This window comes from Colletotrichum tamarilloi (assembly GCF_030869305.1).
Source record: "Colletotrichum tamarilloi strain Tom-12 chromosome Unknown Scaffold_3.1, whole genome shotgun sequence".
NCBI classification, from domain to species: domain Eukaryota; kingdom Fungi; phylum Ascomycota; class Sordariomycetes; order Glomerellales; family Glomerellaceae; genus Colletotrichum; species Colletotrichum tamarilloi.
Window position 1 is genome coordinate 999209 of NW_026849386.1, and position 26495 is coordinate 1025703.

The following is a 26495-nucleotide window of genomic DNA, read 5'->3' on the forward strand; positions in this document are numbered from 1 at the left end:
CATCGCAATCATGGCTCCCCTGGCCGCAGACCCCCGCCAGCTCGTGGTGGTCCTTAACCCGGCTCGCCGCAAAGCGTTCTATACCCTCCTCTTCGATATCACGGGCTACATGCGCTCGCAGCTCGAGCTCAAAGACGGCGGCGACCAAGCAGCAGATTCCAGCGGCAATCCGGCATCGCCGTCACTCCAGGACAGGAACGCCCCGCTCTTCGTCCCGGACCGCGGCGACGGACGCAGCAGCAGCCCCAGCCACCCGGACCGCGGCGGTTCCGGCGTGCACAGCGCTCAGCTGCGGGCCCTGAGGAGGGCGGCGCTCAAGCACTTTGACGGGTGGCGGAAGGAGGTCCTCGAGAAGGTCAAGGAAATTGTCTCGGTTAAGGACGATGACAAGATCCTCGAGGCCAGGAAGAAGCGCTTAGATGAGCAGGAGAAGCTGAACGCAGAGTCTCCCGGCGTCGGAGAGGATTTGATCAACTTTGGAGATGCTTCTCAGACTGCTTCTTCTTCTCCGGCGGCGAACAAGATCGACGAGGAGGTGACCGCACTGCAGGAGCATTACCATCCCATTCCGAGCCGGTTCACCACGATCCCGGCGAATGATAGGAAAGAGGTGCTAAGCTGCCTCTTGGTCCTTATCTTGTCTACCGGTTGCTACTCAGCACACTCCAGAGTCTTGGCCCTTTATCTCACGTCCGCCTTCGGTCTGCCTCTCTCGGCCCTCATCGCCGAGGAGACGGAAATCGCAAAGTCTCTGGTTGAATCTGCGACCTCTTCCGAAGGTCAAAAGGCCACCATGTCCGCCGAGGCCGAGGCCGCGAAGCGACGACAAGAGAACCAAAAGAGCCGTTTCTGGAAAGTTGGCCTGGCCTCCGTGGCAGGCGCCGCCGTCATTGGCATCACGGGTGGTCTCGCGGCCCCTGTGGTCGCCGGCGCCATCGGCGGCATCATGGGCAGCGTCGGCCTGGGAGGCGTCGCGAGCTTCCTCGGCATCTTTTGGATGAACGGCGCGCTGGTCGGGACCCTTTTTGGCGCGTTCGGAGCCAAGATGACGGGCGAGATGATGGATACCTACGCCAAGGAGGTGGAAGACTTCCGCTTCCTCCCGCTCAAGGACGAATGGGGCCAGGACTATAAACGCGCTGACCCGGACGGCAAGCAGGGTGCCCGCCTCCGCGTGACGATTGGCATCAACGGCTGGCTGAATGACGAGGGCGACGTGACGAAGCCGTGGCGCAGCTTGGGTGATGAGTCCGAAGTCTTTGCCTTGCGCTACGAGATGAAGTCACTTCTCGCCCTCGGTGCTGAGCTCGAGGGTCTCGTCTCGTCGTACGCGTGGAACTATGTAAAGATTGAGATCCTCAAGCGCACTGTCCTTGCTTCGCTCTGGGCTGCTCTGTGGCCCGCCTACCTCATCAGCGCCGCTTCAAAGGTTGACAACCCCTTCAACCTGGCCCGCAACCGTTCAGACAAGGCCGGTCGCGTTCTCGCTGATGCTCTCATCGCCAAGGTCCAGGGAGAAAGACCCGTGACTCTGGTCGGATATTCGCTCGGCGCTCGCGTCATCTACTCTTGTCTGCGATCACTCGCTGAACGTCAGGCTTTCGGACTAGTCGACACCGTGGTGCTCATCGGTGCCCCCGTGCCGTCCAACCGGGAGCACTGGCAGGTCCTGCGGTCCGTGGTGTCGGGCCGCATCGTCAACGTGTACTCGGAAACGGACTACATTCTCGGGTTCTTATACCGTACCACCTCTCTCCAGCTAGGCATCGCAGGTCTCCAGGAAGTCAAGGACATTGAAAGAGTCGAGAACCTGAACCTCAGCGCAGAAGTCAGCGGGCACCTCCGCTACCCGAGCTTGATCGCCAAGATCCTGACACGATGCGGATTCCCGAATGTCAAGGGCGGCGAGGGCGTTATAGAAAAGGACGAAGACCTAGATATCAAGATTACGGATGAGGAGGCGGGTTCGCAGATGGGCGAGCTTATCCAGCTCGAGGCGCAACCTGATCCCGAGTCGGAGCCGCAGCCGATCAGATCCAAGCAGACCGCCAGGTTCCCGAACGAGCTGCGTCACCCGTTACATCCTGACCCACCTGAACAGAAGAAGAAAAAGAACCCGAACCGGAACAAGGTCTCTAGATCTGGTGGTGCAACCGTTTCGGGGTCTCTCGATCCTTTGGGAGGCGGTGGCGGCAACCCCTTGAACCTGAGAAGTCTTGGCCAGGCAAAGCAGGGACCGCGGTCGCCTCACCACGAGGAGCTCCGTAGTCTAGGCTCTCCACCTCCTGAGAAACAAGAGGCGAGAAGCGCTCAGCCTGCCGATCCCCTGAATCTCAGGGCTCTGGGGGCAAAGAACGAAAACCCAGTTCCTCCTGCTGTCGAGAATGATCCAAGTCAGCCGGGCAAGGAACCAGAGCTTCCTCCCAGGCCTTCTGCCATCCACTCGTTCCAGAGCGATGGTGCTATAGACTTGCACCGCCGTCCGGAACTGCCAATCAGGCCCAAGACCTTCCCTGTTCCTGTTCAAGAGGAAGAGGATGATGATAGCGATGACGAGAGCTTCAAGGGAATTCAGCTGGTTGACAATGAAGACATGACGAGTTACTCGGAGCCCTTGAGGGCGGACGACTAGACCAGATGCAGAACAGAGATAATGCGCCAAGTTGGCCGTTCAATAGGAATACAGTACTTCTTAAGCAAGGACATTCTAATTCCACGTCAAACCCCTCCAATTTCAATCAATACGGCTAAACTTATACTTATTTGGGGTATTCATGTCTCATGGGTATCTATAAAGTTTTATAAGAACGGTTATCCTATGAGCTGTAAAACAACTTGGCTATGGAAATTGGTTAATCCTCTTAGACAACTGAGCGTTGCCTATTTAAGTTCGCTCCCCACGCAGAGACTTGTACCTCCTCTTCAGCAGACTCAAGCTCGTTGAGATATCCGACAACTGTGTGGGTTCGAAATTCACAGACCGACAGTCGATCCCTCTGTTGGATGGCTCAAGATGACTTGCAGTATCACCATCCCATCGACCCCGCCGCCAGAATCTTTCGCCAAGGGAAATTCCGAGGAGACATCGTTCGTTTCTGACCGCTATCACCTGTGTATTCAGTAATGAAGCATCCACAAAAGACGCCCGACAGTCTCCGGCCAGCTCTGGAGAACACACCGCCTTCGACGTGAAAAGGAAGATCAACAAAACCGCGGAAGTCTTCAACATATGATTCCTCCCTTCCATACTCCAATCTCACCCTGCCTCTAACCTCCAGGAGAATCCTGACAGGTCACTTTGCCTTGGCTGGGAGAAGAGACTAGAGTTTAGAAATCGGTCTTTCGCTATTTTTATAGTGCCCTCCCTCTTGGACTGGGAGCTCAGCGCCAGAGTGACAACAATGTGGTCAGGTTCATTCGTCATATCCAGTATAAGTTTGATGTTTTATCTATGAGAACGAACAGTGTAATCACGTCAAACTCTCATGATCCACGTTATTTTCCAACCTTTGATCATCTATAGTGCGGGTTTTGTTTGCTGTAAGAACATCACTCAGAAAACGTTACTGAGACTAGAGGTGCTCACTAACTGACTTTCCCATTCGTTCTTAGCTCCTATTCCCCTGCTCCTATCGAGGGTGTCTTACCTTCACCTCGAACACCTATTGAGTACGATCCTACTGTTCTCTTGAACGTGCCGGTACCACATAGAACCGTTATCAGAGCAAGGCATGGGGTTCTGAGCTCCGGCCCCTTCCAACATGAGTCAGCTAGACATCGTCAGCTTCGAGACTTACAACGTATATACTTCTTCAGGTTCATATGATTATTGCTAGATATACAGTCTCAATACCAACCGTATACTGTGGGTCGGAACACGTTGTTTCTTACCCACTTGTCAAGTCATCCTTCGCAGCAAACAAGCTGGCAAGAAGCCACTCGGGCTGCTTCAACCGAAACCTGTCACCAATCGATGCTTTGATGGCAGACTGCATGCTTCCCTCAAGAAATAGACGTAAAAATTATGTTCTCACTTCGTGGGAAGTGAATCAAACAAGACGAGAGAAAGACTGGCAAGCCTTCCTTCATCGCTTGCTCATTTGTATTCGTGGATATGTACGTTTCAACGGCAGTAGCCATATCATAGGATGCATTGTACTATAGTCACACAAAAGCATCTCAATCTACTCGTTTACTCAGGTCATGAACGATATGCACAGCAACGTTATTGCTCCATCGTCTTGGCGTGTATGTGGTCCAAGCTAGTAGAACCATGACTTAGATAGGAAATTCGATACTAAGCCAACTGCTTGCAGCATGTCAAGGGGGACGCCGTCACCATGAGCACCTACACATCAAGAGAGAACTTGTCTTATATGACACCGCCATTGCTACGTGAGACTGGGCTAAGCTGACAAGTCAGCCAGCCACAGCCATGGTTACCTTACGCAGACACATATTCAGAGCTGAGCCATGAACAGGGCGCCATATTCACAAGCCAGTGGAAGCCATGGGTGCAAGCCCTGTCGCGTCTGATGCGAAACTTACATGGACAAGCTTACGGTTGGCGGCCGACAAAGTTAAGATGGAGAGAGACCGGCACTCTGGCGATCACGAGGTTTCCTCGCCACTCCATTGGGTTCTACTTTCCAGGTGTCGTCTGCTGTCTCCCCCGCTCAGAGTTCCGATGAAGCTGCCTTTCGCAACAAAAGATGTGTGGGGCAGAATTGGAAGCATTCCACAACCAAGAGATCTGCCAAATGCCACGGCAGTATCGATGTGGGTGTGCGGAGTAGTGGTTGTAGGTTTGCAGGTTTTTGCTTGAACTAAACTTTGGGCCACTTGAGACTAATAGGACAGAAGCAGCGTGTGAAGACGCTCCCGATGCTGAGATTTGGGATTCCTCTGGGTCTTTAATCAGTCTAATATTGTGGAAAGTCAAGTCTCGCTGACGAGGCTTAGACGGACCCGAAAAGAATTATTTGCGACGAAAAGCTCCGCCAAAAAGCGGCAACCCGTTCGGAGATGTAGCGTCATGCATCCTTCGGGAGTGACATGCAGCCGAACGGGATCCGCTCGACGATACGGTTTTTGACGGAGATAATATGATGCAGATTCTCAGCAACTCCAGAATGCAGCTGTGCTTTTTTCTCGCCTTCTGCACCGAGCAGATTGAGGTCCAAGCCTTGAGGGTCGTTGAAGAAGAAGAATGGAACCAGTGAGATTGCGGATGGCAGTGAATGGGGCGAAGGAGAAGATTTTGGCGTGAATGCATGAAGCGGAGGCAGGGAAGGGCGGGATGACCGCAGGGATGGGAGGTTTGGAAAGGTGATTGGCTGCGATGAAAAGGACCCCTGTTCCTGAGACGGTAGGGGACGGGCTTGTAAGGCGGCTGTTGGGTCTGTGTAGTCGAGGCGGTCAGTCGAGGTCAGATGAGCCCATGGCCGGAGGGGTTTGCGGCCATAGGGCAAGCGGTATTACAAGGAGGCTGATGGCAAGCTCAAAGTGCGCAGGCCGTCGCGGAGTGGAAGAGTGTGTGTTTGCGAGGGACAGCCGAAGAAGCGCGCCGTTGGCTCGGGTTCCTCCTGTGTCAGGTCCGGCAGGTCTTGGTCGAGGCCTGAATCTGACCTTTGGTGGCCTCAATCCCTGCAGGATGTGGTGATGCAGCGAGGGGTTTTTGTGAGAGGGGAGGTGATGAAGCCTGTGCACCTCAGGAAGCAGATGAGCAACCTTTTGTCAGTCGGTCTAGTATAGAGCATGGGAGGCACCCGTGATGTCTGGGTTCGCCATTTCGGTCCGTCATGTTGCGGTTTCCCGGGTTGAGCGACGAGTTGGCTCGATGCGGATGTCATAGGCCAAGGATCGTCGCTCCAGCGTGTGATGGAAAATGACTCGGGTTGCCCCTGTCCGACAGCTGCTGGTTTTTGACAGGCCCAGAGAGGCAGAGGGGCCGATTTGCCTTGTTTTAACTCCTCAAATCCAAAGTCCGCCATCTCTACCGGTAGTGTAGGTAGAAAAAGCGACAGTATGAAACTTGAGAGACGCAAGACCGGTTGCGAGAAAACGAGGCGCCCACCATCCCATCGGCGGAATCGAGGTTGACGATCGCGTGTTCCAGGCCCTGCACGACCAACGGACTCTTGAAAAGTGTAGAACGAATCAGTGACCATTGTTGTGTTGTAGTAGTCGCGTACGGAGTAGTGTACTAGGTATTGCAGTGTACTAGTAGTCTGCTCCGGCATGTTCAGTCCGAAGAAGGAAATATACCTTTGCTTACCCGTGGTTGGATGGAGGTACCTCGAGCGAAGCGGCGGGAGGAAAGATACCTTAGGGGTCCAAGTACCGGGCACAGCAGTGACAGACCTGAGAGAATGGAAGTGCGGGGCTATTTTATCTCAAGGCTCAAAGTCCGCGATTTGGCCCGACATATTGACATTTAGGATTTGGGACGGGGGCCTTGCAAGACTGCCCGTGAACCTCCAGAATCCAACGTCTGAGGGTATCCCTAATGTGATCTCAAGAAAGTCAATCATAGGAAGCTGCCAGCCATATAAGGTACGTGCGTGCAGACAATTCCTCCGCTGAGCTACCATTTCGGGCCATGTACGTGAGAATAAGGCAAGGTGCATTGCGGTAGGCACGGTGAGAAGGCGCTACAGACCATGAGGCGTAGCATATGAAGCAGGCACCAAAATCTTAGCACGGTCCAGTAATATCAAGAGATGGGAACTCTCGACTCGAGATACCTACCTAAAGGTACCATGGAAGGTGCTGGTCATTTATCAGATAGGTTGTTTTTCCTGAAGGATGGGAAGGGGATGATGATGGGTGGTGCCTCCTGTTTTATTTTTGTCAGCCAAGGCATTCCCCATTCACCACAGTCCAGTCCTCCAGTCCCAATCCCAGCTCTCCAGTGCCAGTCTTAGTTTTTGTTTCCGTTTTTTTTTCCCCTTCCCTCCTTTGACACTCCAACCGCAGTCGCCGCAGTCGCCGCTGCACACACCTCACACACCTTACCTAGCAGACGTACCCGGGGAAAGGGTACCATCTCAGTCACTATTTATTATTTACCTCAAGGTTGGGGTACTCTGTCAGTACTTCGTCTTCGTACCTTCTTTTGAAGGAGCCCGCGCCTGAATCCCCGTCCCACGTCCACGTCCCACTCGACAGGCCCCACGATCAAATATCCACACCCTGCACCTGGATTCCCCATTACACCTCACCAACGCTCACGCAACACACCCTCGCCTCGCCTGCCTCGCCCTCCCACCCTACCCGCCTCTCGCCGCTGAGTTCCGACTTCTTCCCGTTCACACTCTTCCATATTCACGATTTCTTCCCTTTTTCGACTGCCCTTCGTTGGAAAAGAAATTTGGCCTCAACATCCTTCACGCCAATACGACAACAACAACAACAACAATAACCTACGTTCAAGCGCAGACCGCTTCACCGTTCGAAGTCCCTTCTTCAGACGACACAGCGACAGCCCGGCCCCTAGCTCCTTCCCGAACCCCCCTCTTTCTCTGGCCGTGACGTACGATTCAAGAAACCGGTCGACGGCAAATTTTACGACTTCCCCTCCATCGGCCTTGACGAAGACGCCTCGACTTCTTCCACGGCCGCATATCAGTTCCCACCTTTCACAGGCAATTTGTGAGCGGACCAACAGCACAGTACAGAGGCGGCGTTACCAACGCTTGTCTTATCTGTTGCGAGCTGCTACGAATATACCACCCGATTGCACACCTATTGCACACCTATTGCGCCAAACTCAGCTGCAAATTCCACTCTTCTCAGCCGATCCCGAAAATGAAGGGCCGTCCCATTGACCAGCTCGTTTATGAGCACATGTTTCCCAAGCCTCGCGCGAGCGACCCTCAAAATTTCCATGCTCTCTTGCAGCGCAGCCTGATTTTGGAGGTTCGTCAAGAGGTTCACTCCTTCTACGGCCATCTCGATACTCAAGAAGCCAAGTACCCGGGCTTGGATTACTGCAACCCCATCCACCGTATCCGTCTGAGTCGTTGGACCTGGCACCGCCGCTTGTTCCGAGCGTTTGATAACCTCCATCTGACCCCTAACGAGATTGCGGGTTTGACCAAATGGGAGGGCACAAGATGGGCTAAGGAGCGCTACGAGAAGGAGCAAGGCATCTCCATTAGAGATACTGCCGGCGATGGATTCCCTGACTGGATCGAGCCGGAGGATCGTCCAGCGGCCCCGGTTCGAAACCCTCGATCAAGGTCTGTGGATACAGATGATGCTACCGACCCTGGAGACGAGGACATGGACGGTGAAGAGAGTGACGAGGAACTCGAGAGTGTCGGTGTTGCTCTGAACCAGCGATTGAGAGAGAGGGCAGCACGACGAGAGGCAGGAGACATGTCTACGGTCTTGGACGAGGAATGGGAGCAGTGGCTAAAGAACGTTATTGAGAGTGGCGAGCTGCCATATCTCTCCAACGACGACATCTCACCATCGAGAGCTGATCCGGCAGCCGTTGCAGTTGTGCCGCAAGCACTCTTCCCCCCTCGCATGCTGAGCGCTGCTCGCGCTGGTCAGTGGCAAGACATACCCGACTTCCTCCACGACATTATTCGCCGTACGCTTGAGAACCAGAACTCGAGCAGTGGCGAGGAGACTGCAGCACCTCCTCGCTTGCCCTCTATTTCAAGTCGCAATGCGGCACGGGAACGCAGAGGCACTGACGAACATCACATTGGCGGAATCTCGAACTGGAGACGTACATATTCGGATTTGCGACTCCCTGTCGGCGACAGCGCAGCCAGCCCGAATTTGCAGAGGACGGCACAGGCACCCGGGGCCTAGGAAGTTTCGGCGCCTGACGTTCCCTCCCGTGGGCATGAAACATTCGTTGACCAAATGAACGTGATAAGCGGGGAAGAGCTATCTCGAACTGTGCATGAGATTATGTTGCCCACCAGACGTCAACCAACAATAGATCGACCGATCATAAACCCGCTGACCGGCGAGTTTGATGTCGACGCTTACCATGCTTTATGGGCCAGCCCTTACCCTTCAACTTTCGTATACTCCGACCCAAGCACTTGGAGCCAGATATGGAACTGGGCCCCGTTGTCGACCGGAGAAGACCCGAGACTTCCGTGATCACGGCAGCGGGTATACCGCTGGATTTCTTCGAACGCCTCGACCCGCATCTCCAGTCGAAGAGGCGATTTCTTTAGTCTGATTCAAAATTTTCAATACTAGAGTTCCTTGAGTTTTTGGGCAAAGAGAGGATCGCCCCAACAAGGCGACTACGCACTACACATCACTCGGTTATTCCCCCATACGGCGTTGGAAGGATTGCTCTTATGCTTCTGTGGGATTGCAAGGGATTGGATGAGCGAGCACAAGAAATTATGAGGAAACGAGAACTCTCTGCATTTTGAGGCCCGCTTCCAGGGAGGCCGTTTGTATCTAACTAAGAGACCTTAGTTATAAAAGTGCTAATTTTGGTGACAACCCTGCTCGATTACCTACCTACGTGTACAACATGCCATGTCAGTAAAAGTCTCATGCTCGTGGAGATGATTCAGATGCGATTGAGGGATGCGGCTTTTTGGTAAAACATTTCAATTCAGTCGTTGGCTTGACATAGCAGCCTCGCGGCCTTTCCCGAACGCCACGACCCGACCTGACTAGAAGCACACTGCTGGTAATCTTCCGGAAAGCTCTATCTGATAGTCCCTTATCGAGTAGAGAAAAGTACAGTCGCCACCCAACGCCAACTCCTTGAAGCTTCAAACCCGCCCCAATCCGATATTTTTCTTTTCGTTGCACTTACTTCGTGACCAACCAAGCCCTACGACACACGACGCACCCTATGCGACCGCCGCCTCAACCCCCCCGAAGGATTTTCGGTAACCTTTGGGGTTTCTTGCTGCGGCGTCACATGCCTTGGATCGCCCTTCCCGGGTCTCATCGAGCCCTTCTACGGCTCGAGGTGAGACCATTCGGGTATGGCCTTGATCTGCTGCCACATGTACTTCTCCAGCTTGTTGGCGCTCTTCGCATACGGCGTAGACTCGTTATTGTACTTGCGACAGTTATCGAAGACGAGCTTGGCATCCCTGATAAAGTCCTCCGGCGTTGCGTACTGATCTGCTTCGAGTTTGGTCTCCATCGTACTAAGATCCATGGGTTCCTTGATAACTTCGTAGTAATCGGCGACGTCGTCCTTGTTGACGGGCACGAGGAAGGGCCAGGCAGACTGGTGGTTCTGCAGGTCGTTGAGGAGGTGGAGAAGCTGGTTGTAGTTGGGACCGTGGCGGGGCTGGCGGGCGAGCTCGTCCATATCGGGCGACCAGCCTGATGCGCGAATGGCGCTGATGGTGAGCGGGTCGATTGGCTTGGCGCCAGACTTCCATTCTTTTGGCGGAGCGTGGACGATGTGCGATTTCGAATAGGCGCGGATTTTGGCCTGGACGCACTCCTTTTGCTTCAAGAGCATGCGGCCCATTTCGAGATATCGGATGCGGGGCAGCATTGAACACTGCATGATCGTACCGCCCTCATAATCCTTGATGTAACCCATCCATACGCTCTTATCCAGCGTGATCTCTTTGGTGAAACCTTGCTTTTTGAAGTATCCGATGGCGTAGTTGTCAGCATACGTGAGGAAGTGCATCACGTCGCTGGTCGCCTTGACATAGTCCTTCAAGTGGGACATGAGATGCGCGCCGTATCCCTTAACCTGCTGATCAGAACTAATGGCGCAGAAGACGATTTCGGCGAACTGGCGACCTTTGAAGGGGCGGTAGGTGATGCCGCCGACGACCTCGAGGGGCTTCTTGACGATCGCGATGGACAAGTGGGTCCGGTCGTAGACGAGTCGCGCGATGTAGTCTTTCGGCATCTTGGGGAGCTGCTTTTGGAAGATGCATTTGAGGCCGGTGAGGATGATGAGGGATTCGCGCTCGTTGTCGTTGTTGACTACCCGGAACTCGATCTCGCCGGTGCGCTCTTCGATGACGGCGGGCTGTCGCAAATCATGGTCAGCTTCGGCGGGTCTAGGTGGAGGACGCGCATGGAGAGCGCGTAGCGGGCATCAACTGTGCGATGGTCGCGACGCAGTTTGAGGAGTAGAGCTCACCTTTTCGGGGAAGGGGATGGGCTTCATTGCCGGCTTCTTTTCTGGTTCGGCCGACTCATTGTGCTTGACCCGTTTATTCGCGATCGGGGAGGACGGCTCCTCCTCAGCCTTGCGCTTCGTGGCTGTGACGCGATATTAGCGCGTGCCTAAGGTCATATGTTGAACCAGCGACCATGCGACTTACTCTCTTCCTTCATTTTGACCTCGATCGCGAGCCTTCGCAGGCCTATTTCGATGAACCTTGTCGATGGATGATGTCGAGGTGGTTCCTGGGTGGTTGATGACATGCCGCGCTAGGCTCTGCCGTTTCTCCGTTGCCGGATGGCGCCAAGTGGGTCGATGCACAAGGGGAAAGTGGGATTGAGCTAAGCCCTTTTTGGTTCAGGCCACAATTCACGGTGGGACCCTTTGGAGCTCAGAACACGTTTGGGGGAAGCTACAACCCGCGCTTCATGATCTCCCATTGACAGCACTCTCCGGATACATCTGGACATTCACGACTCTGTGCAAGCCTTGTTCAACGGTCCGGACCACCTTCTGCGACATCGACGCAAACGACTCAGACACGAAAGAACAATCAATTGTCTTCTTCCCGATCAGCAGATGGACTCCTCGTTGCTTGAGGTCTGGCAAGCTGCTGCTAGCACGCCGTTCCAACCCGCCGTCGCCAAGGATTCCCAATTCTTCATTGCGTTCCTTCTTCTCCTCATTGGTGTTGCTATCACTGGTTTCTTCGCTCTGAGTAAGCTTTGTTCGAACACCTTCGTTCGAAATTCATCGCCTAATATCGTAATGCAGACCGTTCCTTCATCAACATCCCAGCGCTTGGCGTGCCTGCCTCAGCTGCAATTGCGTAAGCCAGACGGCCTTCATTTCCCAGTCGAGGTCCTGTACTAATATCGTACTTAGATTCGGCACGGTATACATGTTCTGCGCGGTCGGAGTCTACGTCTAAGATACCCCAAGAAGCTTTTCGAGTCGGCGGCCACCTTGTACTTTAGAAAACAACCAAGAACTTCCATTTCACCAATCTCTCCATATCGGGTGACTTTCCAAATACACAGTTCTGCAGCGCCAGTAGAAGTCATGTCGGCTGCTCTTCCCCAACCCAGTGCGGTACCGCAGCCGCTGTTCCGCGCTGTGGCCAGCTCGACGAGACCGCTCTACCAGTTGCTGAGGACCATCAGCTTCTCCAACAAGGTCCATGTTCAACTCCAGGAAGATGGAATCAGGTTTGCTGCCGATCTGTCTAGGGTTATGCAAGGCAAGTTTGGCGACCGGTATTTGTAGTGGACAAAATGACTGACCATCGTCTAGGTACTGCCTTCCTCGACAAGAAACTATTTACGTCGTACTCTCTGAATCTTGCGGAGGACGAGCCATTGCCCAACTTTCAAATCACACTCCCAGCACTTCTCGAGACGCTTCAGATTTTCGGCGCCGTGGACATTGCGACGCGCACACAAAAGGCCGAGCAGGACCCGTACCGCAGTAATCTCCGCAATTACCGACCAGATGCGTTTAGTAACCAGACTCTGGGAATTGGCGGAACTTGTAGCCTGGTATATACCGAAGAGGGCGGCCAATTCAACATTATCATCGAGGAAAGCGGGGTCAAGACTACCGCTAGCCTCACAACCTATCTGCCGGAAATCCCAGAGGAGATACCCTTTGACCGGGAAAACCTGTCTTTCAAAATCATTATGCAGGCACGCTACCTTCTTGACGCCTTGGCCGAGCTTGCACCCACCGGCCCCAGCCGCCTAACCATATCAGCCTCGAAGAATCAACCCTACCTTTCCCTTTCCGGTGCTGGCGACCTGGGGTCGTCCAGCGTGGACTTCGCCAAAGGCCGCGAGCTACTGGAGACCTTTTCAATCCAGGATCGATGGACCCAGACCTACAAATTCGATCTGATCAAGTCTTCGAGCGAGGCGATGCGGATTGCTAGCAAAATTAGCTTCCGCGGCGATGCCCAAGGCGTTCTGAGTTTGCAATTCATGGTTGAGGTGGAGGGCGGCGGGGTCAGCTTCTTGGACTTTCGATTTGTGCCATTCATCACGCACGAGGACGATGAGGATGAAGAGGGACAGGATGAGGATGAGTGATTCAAGGCAACATTGGGCCCTGCCCCACCTGCCCTAGCACATAGATGAATGGTAATGGAATTTTCCCAGGGTTACCGGTATCGCAACGGGTTCGAGTTTTTCGTTGCTATCTCTGGCTTTTCGCATACCTTCCGCTTGCGTCAACTTTGACAATAGGCCGTGCTGCATTCCCGAAGCTAGGGCGAACAATGTGTAGCGCTAGCCTTTCCTTGAAGAATTTGGCTCCCAGTCCGCATATACGCCATGTGCGCCTCCCTTGAGAATGACAGCTCGGCTGTTGACCCACGGTCTTCACGCCGGTCTGCTGCCAACAGCATCGATCGCGGAAGCCTTGTGGCTTTTGCCTTTGGTAGAGGCAGCAGGTGGCCTGTCCTGCGGGATGTGATGGCTGTTGAGAGAACATGACGCGCTTGGTGTCTAGTGAACGTCCATTCCTCTCGCAGCGTTCCAGCCATCGGCCAAGCCACCGTGGAGCCGGACAGCGAGAACTGGCAAGCCTGTTCCCAGCAGGCCGGGGCTTACACAATGGGCCGGCCGAGGCAGAAATGTGGTCGTGAGGAATTTGTTCGCAAACAGCAAGGGCGTTGACGGGGCGTTGCGACGGACTTGTTGATGTCTCAGTCGGGCTGAGGTATGCGCAGAGGCTGCGCGGACTGCGCGGGGGCATGCGTGGGCATGTTGGCTGGAATCTTTGTCGTTCCTGATCCCATCATGGGCATTGTCAGTCAGCGTGTGTGTGTGTTGACAGTGGCCACATTTTTTGCCCATGTCGCCCTCCCCGCTCTCTCTCTTCCCACCCGGTAGATATATCTCTCGTCCGCTTGCGGAAGCATCCTGCTCCGCCTCTGCCTTTTGCGGACGTACCATCGTGAACCGGTCCTGAACTAAATATCCTATCCTTCGACTTGTGGTGGTTATAGCTCCATCTTATTTTTCCCTACTGCGCCTTTCTCAACTTTCCTTTGAACGCCTCTCGAAAATCCCACAATCCTTTCGGCTTCGATCTATCCCGTCCATCTGACAATTCGATCCTCCCGCGTGGCTGCTCTTTTGTTCGCCATCACCAATCTCAGACTCATCTCTTTGCTCTCGTGTCTTTAAAACATCGTGGTCCAACCCGCCCATCCATCTCGATTTCCGTTCTCAGCAGCACAACGCTCTCAACGCCTTTTCCAACAATCAAAAACTCAAACAATAGTCCTTGTTGACTACATTCTCCCAGACTCCCTTCAATGAACACCCCTGGATCCTTCGGAATCGTCGATTACTCGTTCCCAATGTGGTCCAAGAAGCACGTCGGCTCCTGGCTCGATGCCTTCAAGCCCGGTCGCCGCTCCTCCACCTCTTCTTCCTCTACTGCCTCTTCATCGGCTCCGTCTTCGCCTCGGTCTGCCACCTTCTCCCTGTCCTCGCGCTTGGGCTCCAACAGCCGGAGCGGCTCCTTGGCCTCTTTGACGTCGATGGGCACCATGGAGGAGCAGGAGTCCCTCATGGGTGACCAGCCGAAGCAGGCCGCTTACGTGCCCCGCCACGCGGCCAAGTCGTTCATGAAGACGACTACCTCCAAGGAGATCCGCAAGCAAAGCGAGATTATGTGAAGAATCACCGATCTCGGATGACCGATCATACAAACAACAAAAACTCCAAAAATACAACATTCGATACCCGGAAAGTTACCATTCTTGGACTCGGCCTCCTCCAGGAGGCCCCATGTCGTCAGACTACGACGTTCCAAAGAGTCCATCAAGATGGTAGACTATACCAGCTCACTACCATATTCTTCCCTTGAGTCAAATAACATTATTTACTCGATCATTCCTATTTCGAATGATTATCGACGCACTCGTATGCAGTCATTATCAACGCCGCTTGCTCGCCTTTTGCCACTTGGCAAGGGTAGAAAGTTTGGGCGGTTGGAAGACGTCCAGGAATAGGCCACGAATTGAGCCTATATTCTCTTTTGTAGAAGGAATCATCATCTACCAGACAAAAAAGGCCAACACAAGGGCCGTAGAGTCGGGATGAGGTTAGAAGGATGAGATGCTAGCGACGCGACATCGCGCACCTAATAGCAAGATTTGGACTCGGCAGCCCGAGCCAATCAGATTAATACCCAACACCTTTTACATCAAAACCCTTCCAACGTGACTGTCTTTTCCCGTGCTGACATACCGCCCGTATATGCTCGTAACAACTCAACTGAAGAGCCAGATTTGGCAGCGGCTCGCGAATCCGACGCTGACCGGCCGAAAGAGGTGAGGGTCTGGTTGCAATCGTACCTTAAATTGGCATTTGGCAAGGCAGGCAGGCCCTCTCTCTGCCGCCACTGACGGACCTCATCGTGCCTTTGCGCGCGTCGATCTGTAATACTGTACGTCCGTATGCAGTCTCCACCCTTAAGAATCATTATATTACTTCCATTGCGGACCTTTTCTCGGCAGGATCGGATCTAGGAGGTAAACCCAAAGACTAGAGAGTGTCCTGAGCTGCTGAGGAGAATCGAATGATGCCATGTTGGGGCTTTGTGCGTGTTTACGTCCGTACGGACTCCACGGGCCACACGCACTGAACAGCAGGAGCACCAAGGGAAATCCATGGAAAATACGGACGGGACGGCAGACGATAGATATGGGGTTTACCAGCCAGGGTGGAGGACATGGGGCCAGAAATCACCGAGGCCGACAGCTTTTCTACATGAAATAGAAAAAGACTCGAAAGGAAAAAGCAAGCCTGCCTCAGGGAAGCTGGAGAGGACGAACCTAAGTACCTTGTTATTGAAGAAAGTTAATTCTTTCTGAGTCACAAGTACAAGAATACAGTTTTAATAAAACAGTATAGTGCCCACCCAGCACTTGAATTGAGATGCTTTTTCAAGCTCGCCATGAGAGAAAGAGGACGAACCACGATGTCTCAGCTCCCACTGTAAGTGTAATGCGAACCGCCAACCTCGAGGGGCATTCAATGTAACGCGGGCGGGCGGATGGCAGGGGGTTTAGAAGGACAGGGGGATTTTTTTCTGGTAGCAGGAGGGCAGAAGCTGCCGGCTCAAGGTGCCATTCGTGAGGTCGGAAATAGAACGGCTAGCCTTCTAAGGCTGTCTCGTCTTGGCCTTGGCCTGGTAGAGTTTAGGTGTATTACTCGCTTCCTCACTCTCAACGGTTTTTAGGCAAGGTCAACCAAAGCCAGTCTTCCCAGAAGAGAAGTCAAAAATGAAGAATCGAGCAGAGTTGTTGGAAGGTTGAAGTTGTGCGGCAACCGCGCCTGGGGCGAAACAGCAGAGATCAAGTGAGACAAGGTTGGTTCAGTGGTCTTGAAAAATGCAGAAGGAAAGAGCAAACGTTTTCTTTGTTTGAATGCGGTGGTGCTGGTTGGCAGACGAGAGTGGAAATGGGCAGTTGGCTCGCCTGATTCTTCTCTGAACAGCCAGGTTTTCAAACGACAGCTTTAAGGATCCAAGACCAACGGCAGCCCTCCACAGCCGCCGCGGCCCCCAGACTGAATGGCTAGTTCAGGGCACAAATATGAGATCTTGCAAGGGCCAGGAAGGTTAATGGTGTCTCTGGTGTTTGTGTTGCGCGTGGGTGTTTACCAGCATGTCAGGGACCAGAAAAAGAGAGAGAGAGAGGGAGCAGGGCGCCCTGGCAAGTTCAACTCAGTTTAGATGTCAGCTGGCGGGCAACTGTGGGGGCAATCTACCTTATGAGCGGCCGCTAAAAGCCCATGCCCAACTTATCCGCAACGCATCTGAACCTTGATTAGGTGGTTGGCAACCGCACAACTTAGCCACCACAAATCAGCTGGACTGGCTACTGGACGGTAACGAACACGAACCCTTTGCTTCTTCATCACCGCCTTGGCCGACGAGCCAGCCAACCAACATCGGCATGCCATGTACGATGGACGTCACCGGTTGATATTCTGCTTGCCCGTTTACGGCCGCCGGGAGAGAGGATGGGGAAAGACTAAGAGAAGCAGTCTTCAGCCCCCCCCCCCCCCCTCGTCAGCTTGGCCACGCCCGCTTGGCCTGTCTGACTAACAAACGGTGGATGAGAAGACTCTGCAGACTCGGGGACATCCACAAAGCCCATTTCAGCCTGTGATGGGTGAAGATTCTCTTCCTGTCCTCGAACGCATGCTGTTTCCTGAAACAACCCACCCCTCAATACTCATCCATTCCCACATCGCGTCAGCGGGAATACGCAGGAGAACGTGGCCTGGAGGCCAACGTCTCCATCTTCCAAGTTCCGCGTCGTATCCCCCGGCAGTATCGATTCGCGTCCTACCCCTCGTTCGGTACTAGAGGCTCTGCATCTTCTCGGCGTGCGTCCGGTGGACGCGGATAATGCCGAATGATTGACACTGGCGAGCCTGGGGATTGCCTTGCCCCGTCAGTTCCCTACCTGGAATCTGGATTGTTCGGGTTCAGGGCCCCTCGATGAGGGACTGATTTCCTGCAGCTTGTCCTAGAGGGTTGCGCTGCCCACACCAACCTGGAAGATACGGGAATAGTCACTCGTTGGAAGCAGCGAGTCGCTGCTGTCTCAACTGCGGCCAAGCAAGTGCTTACCGGTCGCCGGTCGGTGAGAGTGAGGTGAGACTAGGCACTTGAGGGCATCCATCTGGAAGATCGTCATCGGTCAGCAGTTCGCTGGCAACCACCGACTTTTCATTCTTGAGATTGCGGCATGGCCGGTCAATCCTAGCTACCACAGGCGAGCAGGGCACGGTCCGGTTCCATGGCTTTCCTGGGAGCGAGCTGTCACCGTTTCGACGTTTTCCGCTGGCAATATGTTGTGCTCTCTGGGCACCAGCCGTCGATTTCCTTGTCAGGACGTTGAACAGCTTGCTATTTCTCCTGCTTTCGTTACTTTCAAGCTTTCGCAAAACCCTCGGTCGTGGCTGGCAAGTAGGTGCCAGGGTTACGGGCCGGATTACATCCAACTGGTTGCTCCTCTCTGCACGTCGCCGCCCGCGTCGTCGTACGGCGAGGACTTCTATCGAGTTGCATCTCGCTCTAGAATGCAGCTGACCGATGGTTTGTCGTTTAGTACGACGACCAGCGCCAATAGTAAGATGGAGCGAATCCTGCTGAATCCCGCGCTCTGTGCCGGCCACGATGTTCCATATTGTCTCGATGGCTTCGCTGTCAATCACTTCATAAGGCTGACTGCACGATGCTCGATGGGACTGGGGAGGAAAACATGGAAGACGAGATTGAAGAGGGCGACAAGGTGTTCCAAACATAACAGCAAAGCAATATGGATTCATTTGTTCGCAACAATCACATATCTCACGCTGGAAAGGCCGGCGATGAACAGATGCGATGCCACCCTCCTTCTGGGGCCGCCTACCACCCCAAGATCCCTCCGGAGAAGTCTCCCGCCCCCCCTCGAGAAGAATTGTACTTTTGAAAGTCACAAAAGCCAGTAATAGCAACCCACAGACATAACCAATGGCTGAATACCAAAATAACGGGAGCCGGGCAGCGAGCAACCCCCGGCCGGACTGACAAGACACGACTCTGCAGCCTCCGCTCTCACGCAGTTTGCCTGCACGACCAGACAGGGGCCAGGTTGGCTTTTTGCACCGCCGCAACATGCATACACAGCACCGCACCGCACCACACACACACACGACCACTTCCATTACCACCCTCCACCTGTCATTGTCCATGGGTAAGTAGATCTGCCCATCCCAAGCTGATAGTCTCCCTGACTAACACCCCCAATCCGACCATGATAGGTACTGTATTGGGTACGGGCACAATCATCAGCTGGTCCAAGATGGCCCCGACTCGCTTGCTTTTGTTTGTCCTACGCGCAGATCCAGAACAACATACATACAAGCCAGTCCTCGGTCTCTGCCCATGTCTCCAGATGGCATCTATTATTCCTTCCCCCTTTGTCCTTGGGCTCATTCCCCCGGTCATGGATCTCCTTCCCAGTCACGTCACTCGTTAAGGACTGCAAGATATTCCCTCCCCTCCCCTTTCGTATTATCATATATGGCATGTACTAGACGTGGTGAACCCATACTGTTCTTGAACTGCTGCATGAATTCCCTTTGTACGCCCAAGTATTCGACAGGATGTCTCGGTCGAGCTTTAGCATACGGAGGCTTATCTCACCTCGCCGGTCTCAGACGATAGATGAGCGCCGTCATTCCGGAGACTCTGTTGGAAGCGAGGATATTTCACTGTTCAAGTCTCGAAGGAAACAACAAAAATCAAAGTCTTGGGCGCCAGTCAGGCGTCCATCCAACCCCAAGCCCAGAAGACCATCGAGGGAGGAGACGCTCGTACGAAGAACACAAAGCATCAAGAGGATACCGACAGAGGGGCCATCTTGCCCACAGGGATCACCACATTCGTCGTCGAGTTCTTTGTGCAGTTGCGAGTGTTATACAGACACATCCTCGACCAACACCAGCTATGGCACTCTTTGTTCCCCTCGACTCCAAGAGAGGCCCTCTCGATCAACGGCCCCGAAACGTCTCGCCGAACGTCGACACCTCTGCATCTCCCCTCTATCACCACCTCCAAGCAGAAAGCCCAGACCACTGTCGACAGAAGCGGTCATCAAGGCTCAAGAGGCTGGCGACATAGATCTATCAGAACATCCCGCGTTCAGAGAGACCATGACCCCTCCACCTACCCCAGAAGACGACGACTTGGACCGCTGGTCCCTCAATGTCCAGCAACTCATCAGAGAAACCGATGAAGCCTTCAAGGCCGTAGGAACAGCAATCGAAGAAGCGAAGATGGCCGTTTCAACTTTCCCGTCACATATCGAGACGGGCTCCGGGTCGACATCACCAACCCCTCCTAACATGGCGAAGCCTGACTCACCAAGCCTTCCACTGCTGGGTCTACAGTCTCGAAACAGCACCCCAGCGCTGCCTCCTCCATCGCTGAGCACCTCGGTATCATCTGCCTCGAAGCCGAGGAGACAAAAGTCAAAAAAATCAAAACGGGTCAAGATGAGATCGAAGAAGTCTGCCCGGTGGCAGCTGGGAGAAGATGTAGCCGACATCCTCACCGGACAATTCTTCCGTAAAGTAGAAGTTGATGAACTTCTTACACCGGATCGTCTTCATGCACTACGAGTGGAGAGGGAGTCTCAAGGACAGCCACGCCGATCGAGCGATACTCTGAGGACTGTAAGCACCGATGGAAGCGAGACGCCCGTTGAGCCCTTTCACCTACAAGACCTCCTTTCCCGCATTGGAGCAGCTGGGGCAAAGACCTCCATCACGCCTTCTGAGGCTATGACTCCACCCGACCTTCTCGACCCAAGTGTACTACGAGACTTGTCTTTCAAAGAAAAGTCGCCGCGGAGGAAGAAGCCTGTGTCCAAGGATGAATACGAAGCTGAGGATCTGATGCAGGCTGCTCCTCCTCCACCAGCAAAGAACCCGGCGAGATTTCTTCCTAGGCCGCAGGTGCCGCTGTTACCGACGATTCCCGAAGTAGTCGTCACCACGCCCGACGTGGGAGCCCAATCAGCAAAACATAGCAACAGGCATGCACGAACATTCGCACCCGTTGACGAAGACGACTTTGTATTTTTCCCATCAACACCATTCACATTCAATCATTCAGCCTTCAAACACGGCAACATACGTTTTCCCAAGTCAGAAGTCGTCAAGGGGCTGAAAATCGACCCCGATGATACGCTCGACTGGACGGCCTTCCAGATGGCTATCCTCGGCGGCGCGGGCGACCTCTTCTCAGACCCCGCAGATTTTTTGCAGAGAACAGAGGCCGAAGAGATTGCCGACCTTACAGCGTGGTTCGACGGCTTCGGCTTCGATAGCCACGGTCGCCTGCTCACCAGCGACGCCGATGAGCCGACGAGGCGGTTGCAACAAAGGTCCCGCGCGTCCACCGTGGACTGCTCGCCAAAGTCCTTTGGCAGAGTCTCGCGGGACAGCGACCTGCCCATTCCTGTGAAGGCTGAGCACCCTACTGGGTTCTGGAACGAGGGCAACGTCAACGTGTCCAAGTTCCTGACGCAAGGATGCAACATTCGGCGGTGGACGATGGAGGGCCAGCAACAGCACCCCAAACGGCAGAACCGGGAGAGTATCGGGAGCCTGCCGCCTAGTCCGATGATGGACCTGGTCATGATGAGAGGTTCTGATGGGGAGCCCGAGGTTGTGCCTATGGGATACAATTTGGGACACGACCTCGGGGATTTCTTGCGATGGGAGGCGGAGAATGTCTATGCTACGGGCATTTACTGAGCGACATCTGCCGGCACGGAATCATGATTAGAGTAAAATTGAATACCTAGGTATCTAACGTAGTATTGTAATGTTACAACCAACTTACCTTGTATGGCGTTGTGAATCCCTCTCCCATCCTCTGTCGGTATCCCATGGATACTGACGTCTCCTTTACCTAAGAAGATCACCAAAGTGAACTTCTGTCAAACAGGCACCAACGATTCAACATCGCAACGTCGCAACGAGATGCATATTTCGAATCCCCTAGGGCTGACTTGCATACAGTTACAGTACCGCCCTCCTCCCACCTACACAGGGGCCTAGGCGTCATCCAACGCCGCCGAGCCCCCCCGCTTGAGCCGGAACAGTGGGCCCAGCTCACTGCAGCCAACGCCGGCCCCTATGAAAAGGCACCCACGCATCCCCCCACCACCACCACGGCTCGCCCCGGCTTGAGCCTTGACCCACCCGAACCATTCATGGATGTTTTTTTAACGCGCGCCGTCGCCTGTCCCGCCAGGGTCGCGCTGAACTTTAACAAAAGAGGAAACCCAAAATCTCAACGACTCGACTTGCATATCAGCTCCACGACATTTTCTCAGCTACATAGAGAGAAGCTAACGCACCACCCCCACGAACCGATTCACCGAGTTTACGTACTTCCGTGCCTTGCATACCATCGCATCACATCCCGTTGCAGATTTCCGCCCCCGTCGTCGTCTTCAGCTGCACCCCCGTGCCGCGAACTCACTTGGCACTTTGACGGACTCATCCGACGACGCTCACTCATCACTTCTCACACACACCACGACTCTAGGCTACCTTATCAATCATCGCCTCTGGACGAACTCTCATTCCTCCCGGATACAACGCTCCCGAATTCTCAGCTCCGGGACGTCAGTCTACTACCCTTCATCCCGCAGAACGGATCGAGCCAGGCACCCCCTCTTCTCTTCCCGCCCGGCTACAGCTCCATCATCCGCCGGCCTCACATCACTCATCACATCTCATCACATACACACGGCACCCTGAACCACCTCCCGCCCCCACAATCCCGCGCTCACTTCAAACGGGTGCCTGTCACTCACTCACTCACTCGCGCATTCCTTCACCCACTGAATCGCCTCTTTGAAACCCCCCGCCTCATCGCACATCTCCGGTCAAAAAAAGGCCACGCAGAAGAGAAAACACCAGCCCCATCTCACAAGTCATGCTCCGCCGCCCCGCAACAACCCTCGCCATAACGGCAGAGGACATCGCCTCCTACGAAGACCGCCGCGCCCGCGAGGCCATCGTCCGAGAAAGGCAGGTCCTCGTCCAGGCCCAGCAGCAGCAGCAACAGCACCAAGCCGCCCTCGCCGCCCAACAGCAGCAGCTTCAGCAGCAGCGGATCCTCCAGCAGCAACAGGCACAGCACCAGCAGCATCCCTTCTCGTCACCCGTACCGCAGCAGCAGCAATCTTCGCCGCAGCATCCCCAGCAAAGGTACACGCAAGCTCAGATCCACCAGATGCAGCAGATGCAACGCCTCCAGCAACAACAGCAGCAGCAGCAGCAGCAACAGAGTCTAGACGACGATAGCATGCTCACGGCGGACGTCGACGTCGACGACAGCTTGGAGTACGACGAGGTGCAGCAGCGGGAGCTGCTCAGGAGGCAGCAGGAGATGATGAGGGCGCAGAGGGGCCAGAGCGGGCGCGGCGGCGGCGGGGTGCAGACTACGCCTACGCCGGGGGATGGGGGCCGTGGGGGACGGACGAGGGAGGAGAGGATCGGTGTTGGGCGGCGTGGGAGGTGAGTGAGTGTTGCTCGAGAGTTGTGGTAAAGATATCGTTGGGAGAGGCTGGTGATGTATCGGTTCACAGTTGTTGGATGACAGAATGTTTGGCGTTTTGGGAATGCTAATTTCCCCACGGATACGCCTTGTATGTGGCTGGTCATGTCGGTTTACCTTGTCTCCTTTTGAAGCTAGATCGAGGTAGGACCTGGAACGTCACGCGTGGGATACGTCTTGGACATAGTATGTCATCTGTAAAATTCTGAGGGATCTCAGTCTCCTGGACAGGCAACAAAAGTTTGCCCTTACATCAAACTCATCCTAATCGTCGTGAAGTCGTGCTTAGCCATCTAAGCCTATCGCTTTCCTACCCTACTTAACCCGCCCAAACCCAATAAAATAAGAAGAAATACAATGAGACCAAATCCTACGCTACGCTCCCCGCTTACATTGAACGAAATTGGAATCAACGAGGCATGAAACGAGCGCTTGATGATGTGAAAGAAACCCGCATGGACCCGAAAGACGTAGAAAACCAACAAAAAACATCTGTCTTTAGAAAATCAACACCGCGCGGGAAGCGGAGCCTCCAGAGGCCGCCTCTCGAATGATGTACACCGCACCAACTGCAACTTTGGCCGTAACAATCATAGCAATGTGAGGGAAATCCTTTTACAGTTTTCAAAATTCAAGGAATGTAAGAGTCGCTGACGCTGGCACTGTAAAAATATGTGATTTGTATGAAGGATGTGGAAAGTTGAAACAATCGCTGGTCTCGTCTCGCTGTAGGAAGAAATGACCGTTTCATCTCGTCTGTACGTGTTGTGTGATATCAAAAGGGCATGCTTAGCAAGGCGTCCGCCCCAGAAGATGAATGGACGCCAGATCTGCGGTCTCGCTCGATTTCTCGTGATGGAGAAGAGATGTCGTGCATCTGGCATGCTCATTAGAAAATTGCAGGGCTCCCGGGGTAGCTTTCACTACTTACGTTGTAGAAAACATTGGCCTGCCTGATTCCGGCGACCTCTGCCAAATATTTGAGACGACCCCTCAGGAAGCGTCTCTGTCTGGGAGTCGCAAAGTCGCTGCTGCAAGCCGTGACCATGGGCCACAAGACCATCAGTCCAGCAGCACCCTTCAAAGGGTCGTCTGGCTTGGTGTTGCCGCAGGGGAACTGAGCTACGACCACGCCGTAGCCATTCCATTTGCAGAAGAAAGGAGTTGAAGCGATGGTATCCTCAATACGCAGAATGGCCGAGCGTTTCAGCTCTTCATACTCCTCTCCCATCCGGTAGTCGTCGGGGGACACAAGCCAGGCCATGCACCGCAGGATTGTTGTGGTGAGCATCAGATGGCAGCACCATGTGGCCACATGCAAGATTGCGAGAGGCAAGTTGAAGAACCCGTAAACAGGCCCTGGGAACGTTGGGGTCGTATCGAGCTCGTCGTCGGATCGCTCCAGTATCCACTCCACCGTATCGACTTTCCACTGCGGGCTGGGATCATTGTTGAGTTTGCGGAATTTAGCCTCCAACGCTTGTGCACGCTTAAGGGCATCGAGCACCTTCTGGATCGTCTCTGGCTTGCGATCCCCCGCTCCGAGAACCCGATCAACGTCTTGTCGAATTTGACTGCTCTGGATATCCATGCTAGCGATGGCGTGCTGCATACGACCACGGCATTCATGATGCAGAAGCCATGTGAATTCGGATACTTCGGGAGAGTTTGGAAGACAGTGAATGGAGAGGCACTGGTTCCGGGTGATTGCGAACATCTCTTCGCCTTCTGGTGTCTCGAGACCCTTTTGGCCCCTTAGTTTGACGATGATTGCCGCACCCTTCATGTGGTCGGTGTACTCGGCGATAGAGTCTCGAGAAGATGTCAAAATCTTCCGCTTGTTAGCGTGAAGTCTTGTAAAATGTTCACACTAACAGACTCACCTCATAGAAAGCCAGCATAAGCACGGCCCCAAGAGTCTGGTCGTTTAACACCTCTCCTGGGTCCATTATAGCTTTGTTGACGGCCCGGACTGCCCTTAGATAGTGACCCTGAGCATGGAACAGAGCGGCACTGGCATTTACCGTACGGCGGCTGGCCAGCGCAGCCAGAGAGACAGCTTTGTAAGCTTGGGAAAGACATTTGGAGACGTTCGTTCCGCTCAGGAATCGAGGGAGAAACCGGTAGTATCCTCGGGCCGTGGGAGTAAACGGGACAATGATGAATTCCGAGAGGAAGTAGCAAGAGGCCTGCTCATCCAGCGAATTGAACATGGACGCCGGAATGTCTTCGTCTTCTTCGGTCGAATCGTCGTCATTGTGATAAGGAAAAGCGCCGGGATTCGAGTAATCGAACGTTTTGTATTTCGGACCAGCAACCGTCTTCAAGCACTGCTTGTTGCAAACGGGCGCGATATCCTTGCCTTCTTCGTCAGAACTCTCTTCACCTCTAGACTTCTTGAATCTCTTGATAGTCGCCTGCGTTTCGTCGCGAATGTTGGCCTCGAACGGATCTCGGTAACCTGGACATTGCCGCCGCGACTTCTTGCATCTCATGCAGAATGGCTTCCCCTCATCACATTTGATCCTCCTAGCTCTGCACAACTTGCAGCCGCCGGAGGGCTTTCCCGTATTCACCATATTCGTATTGGGCAGTGTTGGTACTGCAAAGGAAATCTGTAGAACAGTGTGCAGGAGGCTGCTCCGAAGGTGAGCTGGGAGGGGTCAAGCTCTTTTTCACGAGATTTCGGAACAAAAGCATAAAGTCCCGAGGCCAACTGTCGAGTCACAACAAGAGAAGACAACAGAGACAGGTAGCGGGATGGAGGGGTAGAAGCTCCTATGTCATAGCGATGAACCACATATCCTTCATTGGAATACGGACTTCTAAGGCTGAGTTAACATGCTGTATGCCTGCTCGGAGAAAGAACAGCGGAGGGGCTGGATCACCGATGGGACGCTCTACGAAACTCTGTGGTAGCAACTTGACGCGTTGGCAAATAGCAAGAGCTCAAAATGCTCAATCAGTACCGCGCCGTTGGTGGAGGGCGATCTCGGTGGTCTTAGCATTGGACAGCTTGTAGCCTATGCTGTCTGGTCTTTCGGAAGGTTTGTTTCATGCACCGCTAAGCCCTGACGATTCGTCGATGTTGGTGATCAAGGGTGGTCCCATCCGCTCGTGCGCACATGGTTTGAGACGGCAAATGAAATGTACCGTGAGAGGTGGTCAACGGCTGGGGTTCTTGTGTCGATCATGTAGGGAAGAACCCGGC

General features: G+C 53.9%; 12 protein-coding genes across 12 annotated transcripts; 5 read left to right on the top strand and 7 right to left on the bottom strand.

The window, feature by feature from the left end:
• Positions 1-10: 10 nt before the first annotated feature.
• On the top strand, positions 11-2632 carry CTAM01_01496 (YSIRK family gram-positive signal peptide; the record flags this gene model as incomplete). The annotated part of the gene is made up of 1 exon (XM_060517538.1): positions 11-2632. One exon carries the CDS (start codon positions 11-13, stop codon positions 2630-2632), a length of 2622 nt encoding a protein of 873 aa, XP_060387999.1.
• Positions 2633-2884: 252 nt separating this feature from the next.
• CTAM01_01497 (uncharacterized protein) lies at positions 2885-3247 on the bottom strand (the record flags this gene model as incomplete). Its single annotated transcript, XM_060517539.1, has 1 exon — positions 2885-3247. One exon carries the CDS (start codon positions 3245-3247, stop codon positions 2885-2887), a length of 363 nt encoding a protein of 120 aa, XP_060388000.1.
• Positions 3248-5418: 2171 nt separating this feature from the next.
• On the bottom strand, positions 5419-6170 carry CTAM01_01498 (uncharacterized protein; the record flags this gene model as incomplete). The annotated part of the gene is made up of 2 exons (XM_060517540.1): positions 5419-5650; positions 5710-6170. The coding sequence occupies 2 exons, from the start codon at positions 6168-6170 to the stop codon at positions 5419-5421; spliced, it is 693 nt and encodes a 230-aa protein (XP_060388001.1).
• A 1639-nt stretch (positions 6171-7809) lies between these two features.
• Positions 7810-8829, top strand: CTAM01_01499 (uncharacterized protein; the record flags this gene model as incomplete). Its single annotated transcript, XM_060517541.1, has 1 exon — positions 7810-8829. One exon carries the CDS (start codon positions 7810-7812, stop codon positions 8827-8829), a length of 1020 nt encoding a protein of 339 aa, XP_060388002.1.
• Positions 8830-9955: 1126 nt separating this feature from the next.
• CTAM01_01500 (uncharacterized protein) lies at positions 9956-11403 on the bottom strand (the record flags this gene model as incomplete). The annotated part of the gene is made up of 3 exons (XM_060517542.1): positions 9956-11002; positions 11117-11238; positions 11301-11403. 3 exons carry the CDS (start codon positions 11401-11403, stop codon positions 9956-9958), a joined length of 1272 nt encoding a protein of 423 aa, XP_060388003.1.
• Positions 11404-11719: 316 nt separating this feature from the next.
• CTAM01_01501 (repair protein Rad1/Rec1/Rad17) lies at positions 11720-13224 on the top strand (the record flags this gene model as incomplete). Its single annotated transcript, XM_060517543.1, has 5 exons — positions 11720-11858; positions 11915-11969; positions 12026-12053; positions 12229-12316; positions 12434-13224. 5 exons carry the CDS (start codon positions 11720-11722, stop codon positions 13222-13224), a joined length of 1101 nt encoding a protein of 366 aa, XP_060388004.1.
• A 106-nt stretch (positions 13225-13330) lies between these two features.
• On the bottom strand, positions 13331-13891 carry CTAM01_01502 (uncharacterized protein; the record flags this gene model as incomplete). The annotated part of the gene is made up of 1 exon (XM_060517544.1): positions 13331-13891. One exon carries the CDS (start codon positions 13889-13891, stop codon positions 13331-13333), a length of 561 nt encoding a protein of 186 aa, XP_060388005.1.
• Positions 13892-14456: 565 nt separating this feature from the next.
• On the top strand, positions 14457-14822 carry CTAM01_01503 (uncharacterized protein; the record flags this gene model as incomplete). Its single annotated transcript, XM_060517545.1, has 1 exon — positions 14457-14822. One exon carries the CDS (start codon positions 14457-14459, stop codon positions 14820-14822), a length of 366 nt encoding a protein of 121 aa, XP_060388006.1.
• A 2965-nt stretch (positions 14823-17787) lies between these two features.
• CTAM01_01504 (uncharacterized protein) lies at positions 17788-18897 on the bottom strand (the record flags this gene model as incomplete). The annotated part of the gene is made up of 1 exon (XM_060517546.1): positions 17788-18897. One exon carries the CDS (start codon positions 18895-18897, stop codon positions 17788-17790), a length of 1110 nt encoding a protein of 369 aa, XP_060388007.1.
• A 963-nt stretch (positions 18898-19860) lies between these two features.
• Positions 19861-21468, top strand: CTAM01_01505 (uncharacterized protein; the record flags this gene model as incomplete). Its single annotated transcript, XM_060517547.1, has 1 exon — positions 19861-21468. The coding sequence occupies one exon, from the start codon at positions 19861-19863 to the stop codon at positions 21466-21468; it is 1608 nt and encodes a 535-aa protein (XP_060388008.1).
• Positions 21469-22947: 1479 nt separating this feature from the next.
• CTAM01_01506 (uncharacterized protein) lies at positions 22948-23391 on the bottom strand (the record flags this gene model as incomplete). Its single annotated transcript, XM_060517548.1, has 1 exon — positions 22948-23391. One exon carries the CDS (start codon positions 23389-23391, stop codon positions 22948-22950), a length of 444 nt encoding a protein of 147 aa, XP_060388009.1.
• A 668-nt stretch (positions 23392-24059) lies between these two features.
• On the bottom strand, positions 24060-25863 carry CTAM01_01507 (uncharacterized protein; the record flags this gene model as incomplete). The annotated part of the gene is made up of 3 exons (XM_060517549.1): positions 24060-24161; positions 24216-25115; positions 25168-25863. 3 exons carry the CDS (start codon positions 25861-25863, stop codon positions 24060-24062), a joined length of 1698 nt encoding a protein of 565 aa, XP_060388010.1.
• Positions 25864-26495: the final 632 nt, after the last annotated feature.